This window comes from Pseudorca crassidens, chromosome 7 (genome assembly GCF_039906515.1).
Source record: "Pseudorca crassidens isolate mPseCra1 chromosome 7, mPseCra1.hap1, whole genome shotgun sequence".
Lineage (NCBI taxonomy): Eukaryota > Metazoa > Chordata > Mammalia > Artiodactyla > Delphinidae > Pseudorca > Pseudorca crassidens.
In genome coordinates this window covers 4,818,389-4,834,161 of record NC_090302.1, presented here as the reverse complement: position 1 = coordinate 4,834,161, position 15,773 = coordinate 4,818,389, and the positions used below count along the sequence as shown (strand labels likewise).

At 45.1% G+C, this 15,773-nt stretch overlaps 1 protein-coding gene across 3 annotated transcripts in view; it reads right to left on the bottom strand.

Annotated features, from left to right (window-relative positions):
- MED27 (mediator complex subunit 27) overlaps positions 1 to 15,773 on the bottom strand; it is a 195,694-nt gene that overhangs the window by 56,771 nt on the left and 123,150 nt on the right. For 2 of the 3 annotated variants that reach the window (XM_067742885.1, XM_067742886.1), the window contains exon 4: positions 10,435 to 10,528. In XM_067742885.1, coding sequence (XP_067598986.1) covers positions 10,435 to 10,528 — 94 coding nt within the window. Of the gene's footprint in view, positions 1 to 4,634; positions 4,788 to 10,434; positions 10,529 to 15,773 lie in introns of those variants that run through there. The other variant, XM_067742888.1, reaches the window with a different exon arrangement.

The window sequence follows — 15,773 nt, the reverse complement described above, 5'->3', positions numbered from 1 at the left end:
TGTTTTTAATTTCTGAATTCCTGACTTAAGGATTTGTCTTTTCACCTCTCCAAATGCTTGAGGGTATTAAAATCAGTTTGGAGTGCTGTCTGTGTTAAATAGCTTTCTTCTGCTTTGTGGTTTTTGCTTCCTTGGTGGTGGGGTGTGTGTGTGTGGGGGGGATTTCTTTAGTTGAAGTGTTTATTCCTTCAATATTTTATTATGAAAAATTTCAAACACCTAAAAAGTTGAAAGAACTGTCGGGTGAACACCTGTATTCTCATGAGCTAGATTCTGTAACTGTTATCATTTTGTTCTATTGCTTTCTCACATATATATTCATCTATCTGTCCATTCATTCATCTTAGTTTTTGGAAGAGTTTGAAAGTTGCAGACATTAGTGTATTTCATCCCTAAACACGAAGGCAAGCATATCATTAAGCAGTTTAATGTTTGTTAAAAAAATGTTTTCTGAGGTAAAATTTGCCTCCAATAAAGTACATAAGTCTTTAGAATGTACCATTCTCGGAATTTTGGCAACTGCGCACAACCATGTAAGCCACACCTCTGTCAAAATGCGGAACCCTTCCACCACCGCACAATGTTTCCTCATGCCCTTCCCAACCCACGCCTGCTCTAACCCTCCCGGGGAAGTGCTGTTCTGATTTTTATTCCCCTTAGTTTTGGCTCATTCTAAAACATCATGTAATGCAATCATACCGTATGTACTCTTTCGTATGATGCATTTTTCCCTCAGCAAAGGTTAACAGTGGGTGTGCAAGTGATAGCTCATTAGGATTTGTTTGTTTTTTACTCACACATAATTCGGAGTGTGGGTGTTCTTGGTCTCTTAGCTGTGTCTAACGTATGGTTTTTGTAGTTTTATTTGTTCTTGTTTTTCCATATTGTTTGGAAGGTATGTGGAGAGACTTGAATTTAAATAACCATTCATAACATTTCTGAGTGTGAACATTTTCAAACATAAAGGAAGACAGATTGCTTAATAACCACCCAAATTTAAAAATTATCAGAATTTTGCCATACCTGCTTTATTTATCCCTCCGTTTTCTTTGTTGAAGTATTTTTAAAGCAAACCTCATATATCATGTCGTTTGAGCTCTACACACTGAAGCATGTGCCTCTAAAAACAGATCTTTTGTTTTATAACCATGAGAATGTTACTAATCCTAACAAAATTACCAACAATTCCTTGGTATCCTTTGAAATTTAGACCATGTACAGCTCCTCTGGATTGCTTCGAAAACATTCTTTTACAGTTGTTTTTTTGAATCAGGATCCAGACAAGGTCCACACATCACATACTGCTGTTAAGCCTTTTAAGCACTCCATCCTCTCCATTTTCCCCACATTAAGTTAGTCGTCCTGTAGAATGTCCCATATTCCCTTGACTTTTACTTTTTGACTTTTTTTTTTTTCTTTTTTTGTGGGCCTCTCACTGTTGTGGCCTCTCCCGTTGCGGAGCACAGCCTCCGGACGCGCAGGCTCAGCGGCCATGGCTCACGGGCCCAGCCGCTCCGCAGCATGTGGGATCCTCCCGGACCGGGGCACGAACCCGTGTCCCCTGCATCGGCAGGTGGACTCTCAACCACTGCGCCACCAGGGAAGCCCTTGACCTTTTTTAAACCTCAAAGTTTTTAATCACTAATAAATCTCCATTCATATCATGGCCATTGCAACAAACATTTCTAGAACCACTTTTTGAAATTTAGTTTGATAAACTGTTCTGAATAGTCCTAGCAGTTAACATACTTCTTAAAGCAGCAGTTCTCAAACATTTCGGTCTCAGGACCTTTCTACACTCTTGAAAATTACTGAGGACCTCAAGCAACTTTTGTTTCTGTAGAATACATTTGTCAATATTTACCATATTAGAAATAAAACAGAAATGTTTAAAACACAGGACTACAGGAGCCAACAGGTGCCCACATGATGATGTCATCCCTCACGATGTAGCCTCTGGAAAACTCCACCATGAACTTGTGAACGAACAAAAGTGACAAAGGAAAGCGATGTCTGAGTATCACCATAAAAACAGTTTTGACTCTGTGGACCTCCTGAATGGGTCTCTGTAAGCCCTTGTTGCCAAACCATAATTTGAGAACTGCTGTTGTAAAGAATGGGTCTGATTTTTGGAAATAAATGTCCTTTGGAACCAGGGTTGGTAAACCAACTTTTTATGTGTCAAAAGTGAAGCAGCACTATAAAAACTGACTTTTATTATAAATTTTATAAGATGGCATTTTTCCAAAAAAAAGCACTTAACGAAGAATTCTGATAATATCCTGTGCTGTGACAAAAAATGGGTAGGCTATGTTAAAACATGGGTACAGCTTCGTAAAGTGATTGCTGTGGCATCACAGAATTTTAGCACTGGATGGTCTCAAGAAATTTCTGAAGGACAACTGAAGTTAGTTCTGTCTTTGTATGTTTGGGAAAAACCTGTTTTAGTACTTCAGAACTGTTAGTGGGGTGTAAACTAGTGCAACCGTTTAGGAAAACATTTGGCATTTTCATGGGAAGTTGAATATTTGCCTGCCCTAAACCAGGGTTTCTCAACTTTGGCACTTTAATTTGGGGCTGGACAGTCCTTTGAAGTGAGGACTGTCCTGCTCATTGCAGGACGTTTAGCAGCATCTCTGGTCTCTACCCACTAGATGCCAGCGATACCCCTCCCCCCACGTTGTGACGATTTAAAATGTTTCTAGACATCACCAAATGTCCCTTGGGAGGCAAAAGAATCACCCCTAGTAGAGAACCACTTCCCTAAACTAAGCATTCTTCTCCTGGGAGTCGCTCTAAGAAAAACCTTAGCCCATGGGTCCCAAGGAACACGAACAAGAATGTTCAAAGCAGGGCTTCCCTGGTGGCGCAGTGGTTGAGAGTCCGCCTGCCAATGCAGGGGACACGGGTTGAGAGTCCGCCTGCCAATGCAGGGGACACAGTTTCTGCATGACCTTTTATTTCTTTTCGTAGGTTCCATATATATGTGTTAGCCCCGGTCCAGGAAGATCCCACATGCCGCGGAGCGGCTGGGCCCGTGAGCCGTGGCCGCTGAGCCTGCGTGTCCGGAGCCCGTGCTCCGCAATGGGAGAGGCCACAACAGTGAGAGGCCCGTGTACCGCAAAAAAAAAAAAAAAAAAAAGAATGTTCAAAGCAGATTGTTCATGATACAAAAATAAAAAAACATAAACAAATCAATGACCACTGATAGAAAAATGGATAACTAAATTAGGCTATATTCATATAATGGAATATTTCATATCAGCAAAATGAATAAGCTATTGTAGCTAAACCAACGATTTGAGTAAAATTTAGTTAAAAAATAAAAAAAAGAATGTTGAGTGAAAAAATTAAGTCCCTGAAGACAACATGTGATACCTTTTAAAAATCATTAAGATAAACAGGCACAATGAAAGAACACACTATACATATGTATTCAGGAATACATAGATTTGTGTGAAGTCCTCCCTCAAAAAAGGAAAGACAATGACCCATAAAGGGAGGGATAACAGTTCCTACAGGACAGGGGCTGGGGACACTCACAGGGTATAGGGTTGCAGATAATGTTCTAGCTCTCAGGCTGGGGGGTAGGTTCACAGATGTTCACTCTATTAGTAAATAAATAAATACGAAAGGGCCATGTCTGGATCAATGATGACACTGTGATCATCAAGCAAGGATTATGATCGATTTAACCTGAAGTTAAAATTTAAAAAATCAAATGCCCAGCCCTACCCACAGTCTGTGAGGCCCAGAGCCTGGTCCCTGCCGGTTCTGTTTCGGAAGTCTCACCTCCTCCCTCTCTTCCCTCACTCCCTGCACTCCAGCCAGCCTAGCCTCCTGGGTGTGATCTGCACACAAACCGTCCTGGGCTCGGGTCTTTGATGCTGCGCTGCCTCTCATGGGCCCGGCTCCAGGCTCGCCTCACTTCCCGCAGGTCTCTGCTCACAGAGGGGTTCCCTGAGCCCCAGCTCCCTGCACCATGCCCTCCTCTCTCCAGCCCCTGTCCGGATCTGCCCCCACCCTCTCCCCATCATATTATGCAACACCTGGCTGGTCTCCCGTCCATGAGTGCAACGCAGGCTCCATGAGTGCAACGCAGGCTCCATGAGTACACGGACTGTGGTCAAGGCTGAACAGCACCCAGCACTATGCCTTCCTCTCCTGGTGCTCAGTGTTTACTGAATAAATATATGAATGCTTTAGCAACCTAGCTCACAAAAGGGCCTGATGCTTGATCTGAGACGTATCAAAAAGGCCCACCTTCACTGGAACCCCAAGGGCACAATGGTTTAACATTATGCTTTTTGAAACGTGCTCCACAGATGACTCGAGACTCGGGTGGGAAATGTGGCATTGGGGCTCTACCCCAGAGCTGCTGGATCAGAATTTCTGGGCTGCCTGCCAGGAATATGCATTTTCCACAAACTACACTGGTGATTCTTGGGCCTACTAAAGTTTGAGAACTACTGAACCCAGCAGAGAAATCAAGGCCCAAAACAGTTAAGCACTTTAGCTGTTCAACAGTCTTCCTACCTCAGAGAGCTTGGGATGGAGTGAAATGAGATAATGTGTCTAAACGGTTTAAAACAGATGAGTCATTCAAAAACAAGGCATGAATACGTTAAAGAAACTGAGGGTTGGTAAAAAGTATATTAAAGAGACTGATAAATGAGATTTATCTGTTGTAAACCATATATCAATAAAGATTAATCTATAACGCATTAAGGTACGTTTCAAGTATGGTTGAAGCTTCATCTTTGTCTTCTTCTCTTACATTTTCATACCTAGTGGATCAGTAAAAACTTGTGGATTAATATTTTAAATGCCGAAAGAAGCCAGCTGCTTGTTCTACTCTGACTCAGTTAAGCTCTTACAATATTTTGACTGTTTGAAGAAAATTAATAATGGGATGTAAGGCGGTAGATTAACTGAAACTAAATATCAACACAGCTAGATTTATTTTGGGATGACTGAGCTCATCTCTTCAAAGAACGGGAACAGAATTTACTTTATCATGAGTTATTAACTTACACAACCCCAAAACAGCCCCCGACCAGAGCGGAGAGAGCCAGCCGGAGTGTAGTTAAGGATTATGTAAGAGGCTGAAAGTTCAGATTTCATATTAGCCAGGACTTGGCCTGTCCAGGCTCCAGTCGATGACCCAAGGCTCACAAAGGTGCCAGGAGAAGTTAAGGTGATAACCGCCCTGAGAGTTCTGGAAGCAGGCTAGTTTCCTCTCCCCTGAGTAGCAGGTCCCCATTGCAGCCATGGGGAGAAACCGGGACAGCCAGAAGAGAAAGATGCTTTTCTGCGTCATTCGTGCATTCACTCAGCGAACACTGACTCAGCCCCGATCTCTCCTCCCTTCCCTCCTCCTGAGCCTGCGCTCCCTGTGTGTCCACAAGCAGGAAGCGGATACAATGCCTGGGCCTCCAGGTCAAGCACAGAGCCCAGGCCGGAGGTGACTGCTCCTACGTCTGATGGGCTCTGAAGCCCGATGTCTCCAGGCCAACAAGGAAAGGCAGGTTTAGCTTTCAGAGGAGCAAAATTGACCCCAAATCGCCTTAGAAGGTGCCAATTCGATAATATAGTCCTCATTGTTTCCTTTCCCCTCTATACTGTGAAGAAGCTGTTGGTGACAGGCTGAGGCTCCCAGGTACAGATCTTCGTACATCTAAGGCACCCTGCTGCTCCCTGGCAGGGATTGCTTGGTGAGGGAGGAAACCAAAATGGGATCACCAAACCTGCCCTTTGTTCACAGAATGCTCTGGAGTTCAATGACTTTATGCCATTTTTCCATGTGTGTGCACAAAAAATCCAAAACCCCCTCTGTGCTCACACACCAAAACCAGAAGAGATCTACAGTGACAACAAAATCAGTGGAACATGCTGACTGTGGACGCCAGGCCATGTTAACCAGAGCTGTTTCTGGACTCCTCTGTACACCAGTGTGGACACCAGGCCACTACATTTCACAATTCAAGTGACTCTTGGAAAAAGCTGTCCGGGGCTTCCCTGGTGGCACAGTAGTTAAGAATCTGCCTGCCAACGCAGGGGACAGGGGTTCGAACCCTGGTCTGGTAAGATCCCACATGCCGTGGAGCAACTAAGCCCATGTGCCATGACCACTGAGCCTGCGCTCTAGAACCCACGAGCCACAACTACTGAGCCCGCGTGCCACAACTACTGAAGCCTGTGTGCCTAGAGCCCGTGCTCCGCAACAAGAGAAGCCATCACAATGAGAAGCCCACGCACCACAACGAAGAGTAGCCCCTGCTCGCCACAACTAGAGAAAGCCCGCGTGCAGCAACGAAGATCCAACACAGCCAAAAATAAAATAAATAAGTCTATTTTTTAAAAAAAAGAAAGGAAAAGCTGTCTGCTCCACTGCTCCCAACACTGCCCTTCCTCCACTGCCTCCGTGGCATGGGCGAAAGCTTAAAAATATATCCTGGAACATGTGCAAGAATGACCACGCCACCATTATTTACAAAGCAAAACCGGAAACAACCCAAACGCACAATGACAGGAGAAAGAATAAAGTGTGTACCGTCACGGAATGAACTATTACATAACCATGAAGATGATCAAATTAGCAGATACAACTACCAACGTGGCTACCTCTTAGAAACAACCACACAATATGACACTGTTCTTATAAAGTTCAAAATTCAACAAAACTCAACGACACATTACTTAGGGATCCATGTCCATGTGGTAAATTCATACTTAAAAACGAAGAGAAGGGGATGATTATCAGGGTGGTGGTGATTTTGGGGGGAGAGGCAAGGACTGGGGAGAAGCACACACTGCTTATCTTCTGCTTCTTAGACTGGGTAGTAAGCTCATGTGTTTATCACTACACTTTTAAACTGGCATACACATTTTCCTTTGTATACATCAAATTACACAATTAAAAAAAAACAAGAAAAAATTACCCGCCTGGTGTCTGATCACCCAAATCTTACTCACCAGCGCTACGAAGTATAATCAGAGACGGGAGGAAGAAGCACCCCGGAGGCCCGGAAGCCGTGTCCTGGCTGCACGAGCCTGGAGAAACCACGACCTCCACCACCTCAGTTTCCTCACTTGTGAAATGAAACCCATCGGCGCTACCTACCTTGAGGGCCTCTACGAGGAGGAAAGGAGATGAGCGCTAGGTAGAGCACAAGGCTCCGCGTGGTTCCGGGGGCAGGGGCCATGTGCTCTGTCATACGGACTGCGTGCTCGGCCCTGTCTCTCTTCCCCTGAGGAATGACCTCCTCCACTCCACATTCTTCTCGGGGGCTGCCAAGGCAGGACCCACCCCCCCAGGGGGAAGGACAACTTCAGGTTAGGCCAGTGGGAGTGTTTCCCCTCGGATATATGAGCACAGGCGCAGGATGAAAGGACGAAAGGCAGTTGAGGTCAAATCACTTGGGCCACAGAGTCCAAACGGGACCTTGTCGGGCTTCCCTGGTGGCGCAGTAGTTGAGAGTCCACCTGCCGATGCGGGGGACGCGGGTTCGTGCCCTGGTCTGGGAAGATCTCACATGCCGCGGAGCGGCTGGGCCCGTGAACCATGGCCGCTGAGCCTGCACGTCCGGAGCCTGTGCTCCGCAATGGGAGAGGCCACAACAGTGAGAGGCCCGCGTACCGCAAAAAAAAAAAAAAAAGGGACCTTGTCCTGCTCCTGACACCCCTGGAGTGGACCTGGTTTTAGTCCCTCCTGGCAGGGCAGCTCTATCTTCATGTCTGTGAGCATCCAGCATCATTAAAAAGCAAAACAAAGACAAAAACCAACCCTTTTCTTGCTTCAGTTCATCAGAGCAGGTTTCTGTCGCCTGCACTCACGGAAGCCTGGCTGACTCAGGAGGAAACGCTGCTTTATTACAAAGCACGGGTGCACTTCAGGCTTCGGCCAAGCAGGCAGAGGGAGGTGTCAGCAGAGACTGCCCACGCGCGTCCTGCTTCAGCGGCCTAGCTGGTCCCCCCATCAGTCTCACTTGCCTCCCAAAGCTTTCAGAGTGCACCACCTCCCAGATTCACACAATTCATTTCAGAAGGATCTCCAGAAAACAAGTTTCACTCCTGCCTGAACCTCGTGCAGTGGCGCCCCACTGCCTACAGCACGGGTCTCACACTGTCTCCACCGGTCACAGGGCACAGGTGACTAGCGAGGGGACAAGGGGAGGCGGCAGCTGCCGGTCCCGCTCTCCGCCCAGGTGGAAATTCCCTTCGACCTCAGAGAAGATGTGTGTGGTGACAGCAAGTGGCCTAGGGATCTGCAGTCTAATAAAATACCATCTTTAAAAGTAAAAGCCAAATAAAGCCATGATGTTAAAAGTATGATTATCCACCTGGCAATTTAATTCCGAATCAGATCACCCACTGCTCTTCCTATAAACAGACACCACCTTGTGTGAATTCCCATGTCACCTAAGGAAGATGACAGCTTGCTGGCCAGATGCACAGTGATCTGAATTAGCCACTCGTGGCAGTGAAAACGGTGTGTATAAAAGCGAATTCTGTCCTTGATCGAGCCCCTAAACTCTCATCATCAGTCTATGAAAACAGAAGCTCAGTGAGAAAGCAGATGAGGCTGACAGGTCGCTGTGAAATAAAAGCCCACTTTCTCAGGTGGAAGTAACTCTAATATCTTAGACCTGTTTGCCTAGAAGCCTGTTCTCCCTGCTCATTCCTGTCAATGCCAAATCCCTATACCTTCATCAGGAAACGGAGGCTCAATGACCCAGAAATAATTTGAGCAAACCTATCTCACTGTGGACACTTTCACTTTTATCTTCATTAACTCTTTGGTCCCTGTCAAGTATCCTGGAAGTGGGATTTATGTTTCAGCTGCTGGGTCTAGAGGATCTTAACATTTAGACAATTTGTACGTTTAACCGGGGCAGAAAATATTGCATGTTTTTCTAGACGTATACAAATTGTTTTCTTTTTCTAGCAAAAGAACACTGTGTTATCTCATTCGCTGTACTTTTTAACTGAAAGAATTTTAAAGAAAAGTAGCATGTTACCCAGATGAACGTCACTGATTTTGCCGCGCATGTGAAATCCCGCCCAACTAACAATCCCACGTCTTTTCCTTTCTTAAGAGAAAAACACACATGCGCACACAATAAGCCTGCTCTCTTCAGGTGAGTGGGCTGAGCGAACAGTCGCTCGTCCTGGGTGACTGCCTATTTATAAGAGTTTACAATGGTGAAACGCGGAAGTCCGGGGACTTCACACCAGGCCCCAGAGCAGCAGTGCTAGTGAGACGTAAAAAAACACTCAGTCCTGAAGCTTGCCTTCCTGATGTCCATCAAAAACCATCACTCTTAACCAGTTAATTCTCCTTTTCTGTAAAACATGGAGGCTCCTCAAAATCTGTGCTCGAGGAAGGGCTCTCCAAGCATGTGTATTAGTACCCAGAGCGCCAGAAAAGCACCTCATCACTGCAGTCTCTGTGCCTTTCTAATTGCGACTATAATTTAGCATTTCTATTCTACCGTATTTCCCAAACACACCTGTCTTTGGTGAATTTATGTGAATACAAACATCAGTGATGAGGTCAGGAGGCCAACTTGCTCAGAGCAAACCCACATCAGAAACAACAAAATCAGACTTCCCCGGTGGGCCAGTGGTTAAGAATCCACCTTCCAATGCAAGGGACGTGGGTTCGAGCCCTGGTCGGGGAACTAAGATCCCACATGCCGCAGGGTAACTGAGCCTGCATGCCGTAACTACTGAGCCCGCGCACCACAACTAGAGAGGAGCCTGCGTGCCGCCGCTAAGACCTGACACAGCCAAAAACAAACAAATGAATAAAATAAATATTGAAAAAAAAAAAGAAAAAGAAAAAAGAAACAACAAAATCAGAAACCGTCAGTGATAAGCACTCAGACACTTTCTTCAAATACGGAATGGATTTTATAAATGATTTCCCACAGCAGGATCCAACAGGCGAGCGTTCCTACTGTCTTTGGTACACTATAAGACAGGTTCACCAGAACACCATGAACTGACTCACAGGGGACAGGGTCTCACACTGTATTTCCTGTCTGGGTAACTCTTAGATGAGCACTCAGACACTTTCTTCAAATACGGAATGGATTTTATAAATGATTTCCCACAGCAGGATCCAACAGGCGAGCGTTCCTATTGTCTTTGGTACACTATAAGACAGGTTCACCAGAACACCATGAACTGACTCACAGGGGACAGGGTCTCACACTGTATTTCCTGTCTGGGTAACTCTTAGATGGGCTCCGCGATTTCATTCAAAAGCATGTAGAACGTACTACAGAATGCCGGTAAAGAGAAATAACGCTGTTCACCATCAAACTGGGATTTAGTTTCCATTCTAGAGCTCTGACCACACAGAAACAGGTTAACCTGGAGGCCAATGTCCTTGCACATGTCCCTACAAACAGGTCAGGCAGAACTTACGAGAAGCATGGCGGATGTCCCATTGGGTCTGGATAAGTGGATGGACATTTCAGGGAACATCCTGTCGATGCGGCTAATCACGTCGTCAACATACCTGAGAGGGAGAAAGACACACAGGTGTAAGAGCTGGAGCCCTAGTCACAGAAATACAAACCTACGGTACGCTTTCCTTCTCAATTTAATTTTTCATTAGTGAAATACGTTTTTAAGAAGGCAGATGGGATTTATAAGCCTTTTAAGGAAAAATACTACTCCCCAGTTCTCCCTCTTGCTTTTTAGTGATTTAGTGACCATCCATTTTTTTAGTGATTTCTGTTGGTATTTACCTCTGTATTTCCACATGATGTGTTTTTAATGCCAGTTCTTGGTTTTTCATTTTAAGGTGTGACCTCGTGGCTTTCTTCTATAGACCAGAATTTAGTTCTGCCACCTTCCTGGCCACTGGGCTCCAATTACAGGGCCCCTCCCTCTGTCCTCCTGGTCTAGGGATGGAAGCAGCTTCCTGTTTTGCTCACCTCTGTTTGTCTTCCTGTTTCCTCTTTGGCTTCTCATCTCAATCACCTCAATAATCAAGTCTCTGGATTAAATTCCTTCTGTTTTAAATACCTGAAGTCATTCCTGTTTTTCTGGTTTGAGTCTAACTAATTCAAATGATCTCACCATTTTTGCTTAAATCAGTATTTCTTGTTTACATTCTAAAATATCTGCTATATATATTTTTTAATAGCTGAGCTGCATAGTGGCTCGTGAGTATATTTATCTACTTGTACAGTTTTTTTGTTTCACTGGATTTTCACTTGATTCTTTTTCTGTGTACCTATGACGATTTTTTCCCTTAAACTCTCTACCTGACTCTAAAACTTCTCTGACTACGGTCAAACATATCAGACATATCAGTTTCCATTTTTTTCTTGGAAACATCCTTCTGAAAGGCAGTCTTCTGTTCTTCTGGTCCAAATGGAAGCTGTACCTATTACGATTCAATGATCATTGAGATAACTGACATTAAGCACTTAGCATGGCATAAACTTAGGGCTTAAAATTTATAAATACTCTTACTGGTATATCATGGGCATCGTGGGCATAGTCTGCAAAACTGTCCTCTCTTAGCAGGAAGAATCCCTCCCACCCCCAATACCCCAGCGGAAGCTCACTGAGAAAACACCAACCCACAGCATCAACAGAGCTGGGTCTGGCTCAGATCCTCTGAGAATAAAATCACAGCAGCACTTGTGCTCACCGTCCAATCACACGGGCACAAAGGGGATGTAGGATACAGTAGCTGCGATGCAAAACTATCTGTTAAGGATTTTTACATTGGATTTCGTATCTGTTGGATACGACAAATTAAATTACACGTCCATTAGATCAGGGACATATAAAAGCTACGTTCTCTTGCGGGAAGAGGGAGATTCGCTCTCCACTCACAACATGAACAGATTTTAGTTTGAGAGACAGCAGACAACACAATGCCAGTTGTTAAAAAGTGAACATCAACATATGAGCTATGGAAGTCAGTAATCTTGCTGATTAACCTATCAGGTTTTCCCTAGGGAACGTTATATGCAGTTTTAAACTTCAAGTTGAAAAAGGAAGGGGGAAAACTCTAGAAGGCCCAGTGGTGAGTAACAATGATAGGAAGACCAGAGCAGAGACAAGTGAGAAGAGGCGGAGGTGCGCTGAAGGCTACTTGCTCCTGCAGAAAAGGGGGCTGCCTGTGGGGAGACTCGGGTATTCTTCAAGTGTGCAAATGGCTTTTAAAACTCAGTACCGAAGAGCCATCTTCCATCTCAAGAAAGGACCACAAGGTGAGGATGTGGCATTAAAAAGCGAACTAGCTTAAAAAGAAAAGAGGTACTGCTTAAAGGCAAGGCTCCATTCTGTTGATTTTGAAAATGGTTTAGAAAACAATCTTTCCTGGATGGCTAAGAGCCAGACTGACTAAGACATCATGCATCATCTCCCGCGGTCCCTTCTAGATTTACAGCTTCACGATACACAACCTTAGCTCTAAGCTTAAACGCTACAAAAGAGGCAAAAAGATGAGGAAAGGAGGAAATTAACTCATTTTTCACAACTGCCTACTGTTTCTTGAGATGGTGGAAGACAGGTGGCAACATTCATGTCAAAAGTTCACACCAGGTCACTGGAGACATTTCTGCATTTACAGACTGCTTTGCTAACAACTCTACGTGTGCGATGTAAACCCAGTTACTTCAGACTCAGCAGGAAGCAGAAATCCACTCTCCTGTGTGGATGGAGGTCATTGCTAAGTACATGCTAACGGGGAGGGGGACAGCCAATGTCTTCTGAATGGATCCTCAATCAATAGCCATTACAGCTCTGGACAGTAGAATGCAAATGAATATGCAGAACTTGAGCACAAAGTTAACGTCGTAATTTGCTCTCCCTTGTACCTTTCACCTTGAAGGTTCCGAAGTACTTTCTAGAAAACCTGTCTCTCTAGTAGGCTGGGAATTTAGGGGCATAGGTAGGTTAGGTGATGATTCCAGAAACCAAGTTCAGGGTGTAGATTTCCAGGACTCTACGCCAGCTACTCGATTTGCTTGCTTTCAGCAGGGGCCAGCATTCTGAAAGGGCAGAGGCAACAAAAGCTCCCTGACATTTCTGGAATCCTCTGCATACGAGCTCTTTACTTGTAAAGGGAGGCAGTGGCAGGAGAAAAGAGCCCCAGAAGAAATATCTGATGCGGACATGGCAAAGTAGAGAGGTCGGGGGCGGTATTTTTGGTTCCCTCCCCAGCCAGTGATCTCAGATAAAGCTCAGCAAAGCTCAACCCAAAGATTTTATTAAGCAAAAATGCGCTTCAAGGAGACGGGTCTTCATTCCCACACCTGACATAAAGGAGATGCAAATTTCCTTTTTACAGGTGACATTATGTATTTGCCAAAAAAGAGAAAGAAAGTCAGCTGCATCTTTCGCTGAGGAAAACGATGTCGGAATCCTAGAAGCAAAAAATCAAAACATTTCATTTTCAAATAGACCCAACCTTCAAAACGCAAATGCACCACCACTAGTGACTTGACAGAAATAAGGAAAGCTTGGAACGGCAAATTAAAAAGCTGGAGCCGAGATGACATTTTCTTTCTGCAGAGGGTGGGGGTTGGCATGGGAGGGGCTCCTGGCTTCCTCTGTGTGCCCCGCCAGCCCCGCCAGCGCGTGCAGAGCTCAGAGCGCGGGCCCAGGACAGGTAGGAACAGCGCGCTCCCCTCCCACACGCCACCATATGCTGCACTCCGCTCTGCGGCAGGATCGAATGACTTTAATTTTTACCTTTGGAATATAGGCAAACAAGCACTAACACGGCAGCGGTGACTGGTTTACACTTGAGCAGACGCGGTGCAGAACGACATTAATTTCGTGCCAAATTGAGCAGTGAGTCACAATTTGCACATATCTGTCAACCTGTTAACAGGGTAATAACTTGGAAAGATTGCTGTTCCTATTTACATTACAGAGGCCTTTCGAAAACGGAGAGCTGCGTGGTTCTCCTCCTTGAAGCACTCAGCTGATCAGCTGGCTGGCTGGTCCAAGCACCAGGTTTTTAGAAAGACAAACTCCTAGAAATCACAGGTTCAGATCAAGGTGGCATTCATAGTTTCAATATTTTCAGGTAGAAAATGAACTTTTAAGCAATTAGAGAATTCCATCTCCCTGTCACGCTCCTCAGTTACAGTCAGACTCTCAATGGGTTCTGATCCAATTTCCCCAGTGCATCCGACGGCTCCTTCTCAGGCTTTCCAAAGGCTTCCTTAGTACCAAGCTTCAGTCTTAACTATTCCAACATCTCTGCTGATTCAGAAACAACCATGCCTTTCTCGGAATCCTAACATTTGTCTCTGAAGCCCTATAAACCTTGTTCTCTTCTGATTTTCTTCAAGTAGCTTGGCCTGCTCCTTTAAATGTCCTTAATCAGAGAATTAAAGAACACCGGGATCTCAGAGGTCCTCTTACTCAATGTCCCCGTCAATCTAGGGACTTAACAGCATCTCCAAGAGATGGTCTGCTTAAATAAACAACCCTGTAGCACACCTTATAAGACAGCCCCATGCACTGCTGGACCACCAGGCTGCCTCCAAGCCACTGACCAGTATCTCCCTCCACCCAATTACTTCCTTCAGCCTTGTGAAATCACACACGAATATTTCCTCTGAAACCTAAAGGCTTTCTGCAAACATGTAAAAGACTATTGGTTTTCCGATTTATCAGTGTTTTTAAATCTTTCTTGGGTCACAGATCCCTTTCAGAATGCACTATAAACTAAAGTATATGTCTGCTCAAAATTTTGCATGTAATTTTCTGCAGTTTATAGGTCCCTTAAAGTCCATTCATGGACCCCAAGTTCAGAAAAACTGCTCTAGACCTGTTCTAGAATGAAGGTATCTGGTTTTCTTCTTTAGTCCTTTCTGGATGGAAAACTGTAGTTTTCAATAAAGCTATCTTCATTTTGGAAATATATATATATATTTTGCAGCCTAGAAGTGAACATAACTGAAGTGGTAGTACAGGGGGTACAATGGATCTGATAGTTCTGATCATCTTAAAGTCATGCTTCCATGCTGGAGTCCAAGGTTAGGGTTTGTTTTTAAACTACTGTCTCTCACTGCTAATCTTTCCAACAAAGTCAAGGACCTACTTCCATGACCTTAGAGGTCACCTGATAGTAAGTAACCCTTTCTGCCTTCTACAGCCACATCACCTGTGCTTTACAGAAGCTCCTTGCTTGTAAAAAGAGAGAGCTCCCCGCTTTCTGCATCACTGCTTAAGGCACAGCTCGGTGGTGAACTTAACCTCAAGTCCTCGGAGGGCCAACGAGGCCCCGAGGTCCAGCTGCTGCTCTGCTCTGGCCTGGCCCCGCCTCCTCCCCCCACGTCCAGAGCAGGCTCGCACTACCTTGCACGCTGTGCTGTGCACGTTCCACATTCTCCACCTGGAGGATCCCCCTCATAACTCCTCCCACCCCCATGCCCAGGTCAGCCCCGTGCACGCTTCAAGTCTTTCGGTTCCAGCTTAAATGACACTCCCCCCGGCGCCCCCATCAGTCAGTGCGCCCTTCATCTCACCTCTTATGGCACTTTTTAAAAATAAATCTTTATTGGATATAACTGCTTCACAATACTGTGTTAGTTTCTGCTGTACAACAAAGTGAATCAGCCATAGGCATACACATGTCCCCATATCCCCTCCCTCTTGAGCCTCCCTCCCACCCTCCCTATCCCAGCCCTCTAGGTCATCACAAAGCACTGAGCTGATCTCCCTGTGCTATGCTGCTGCTTCCCACCAGCCAACTATTTTACATTTGGTAGTGTATATATGTT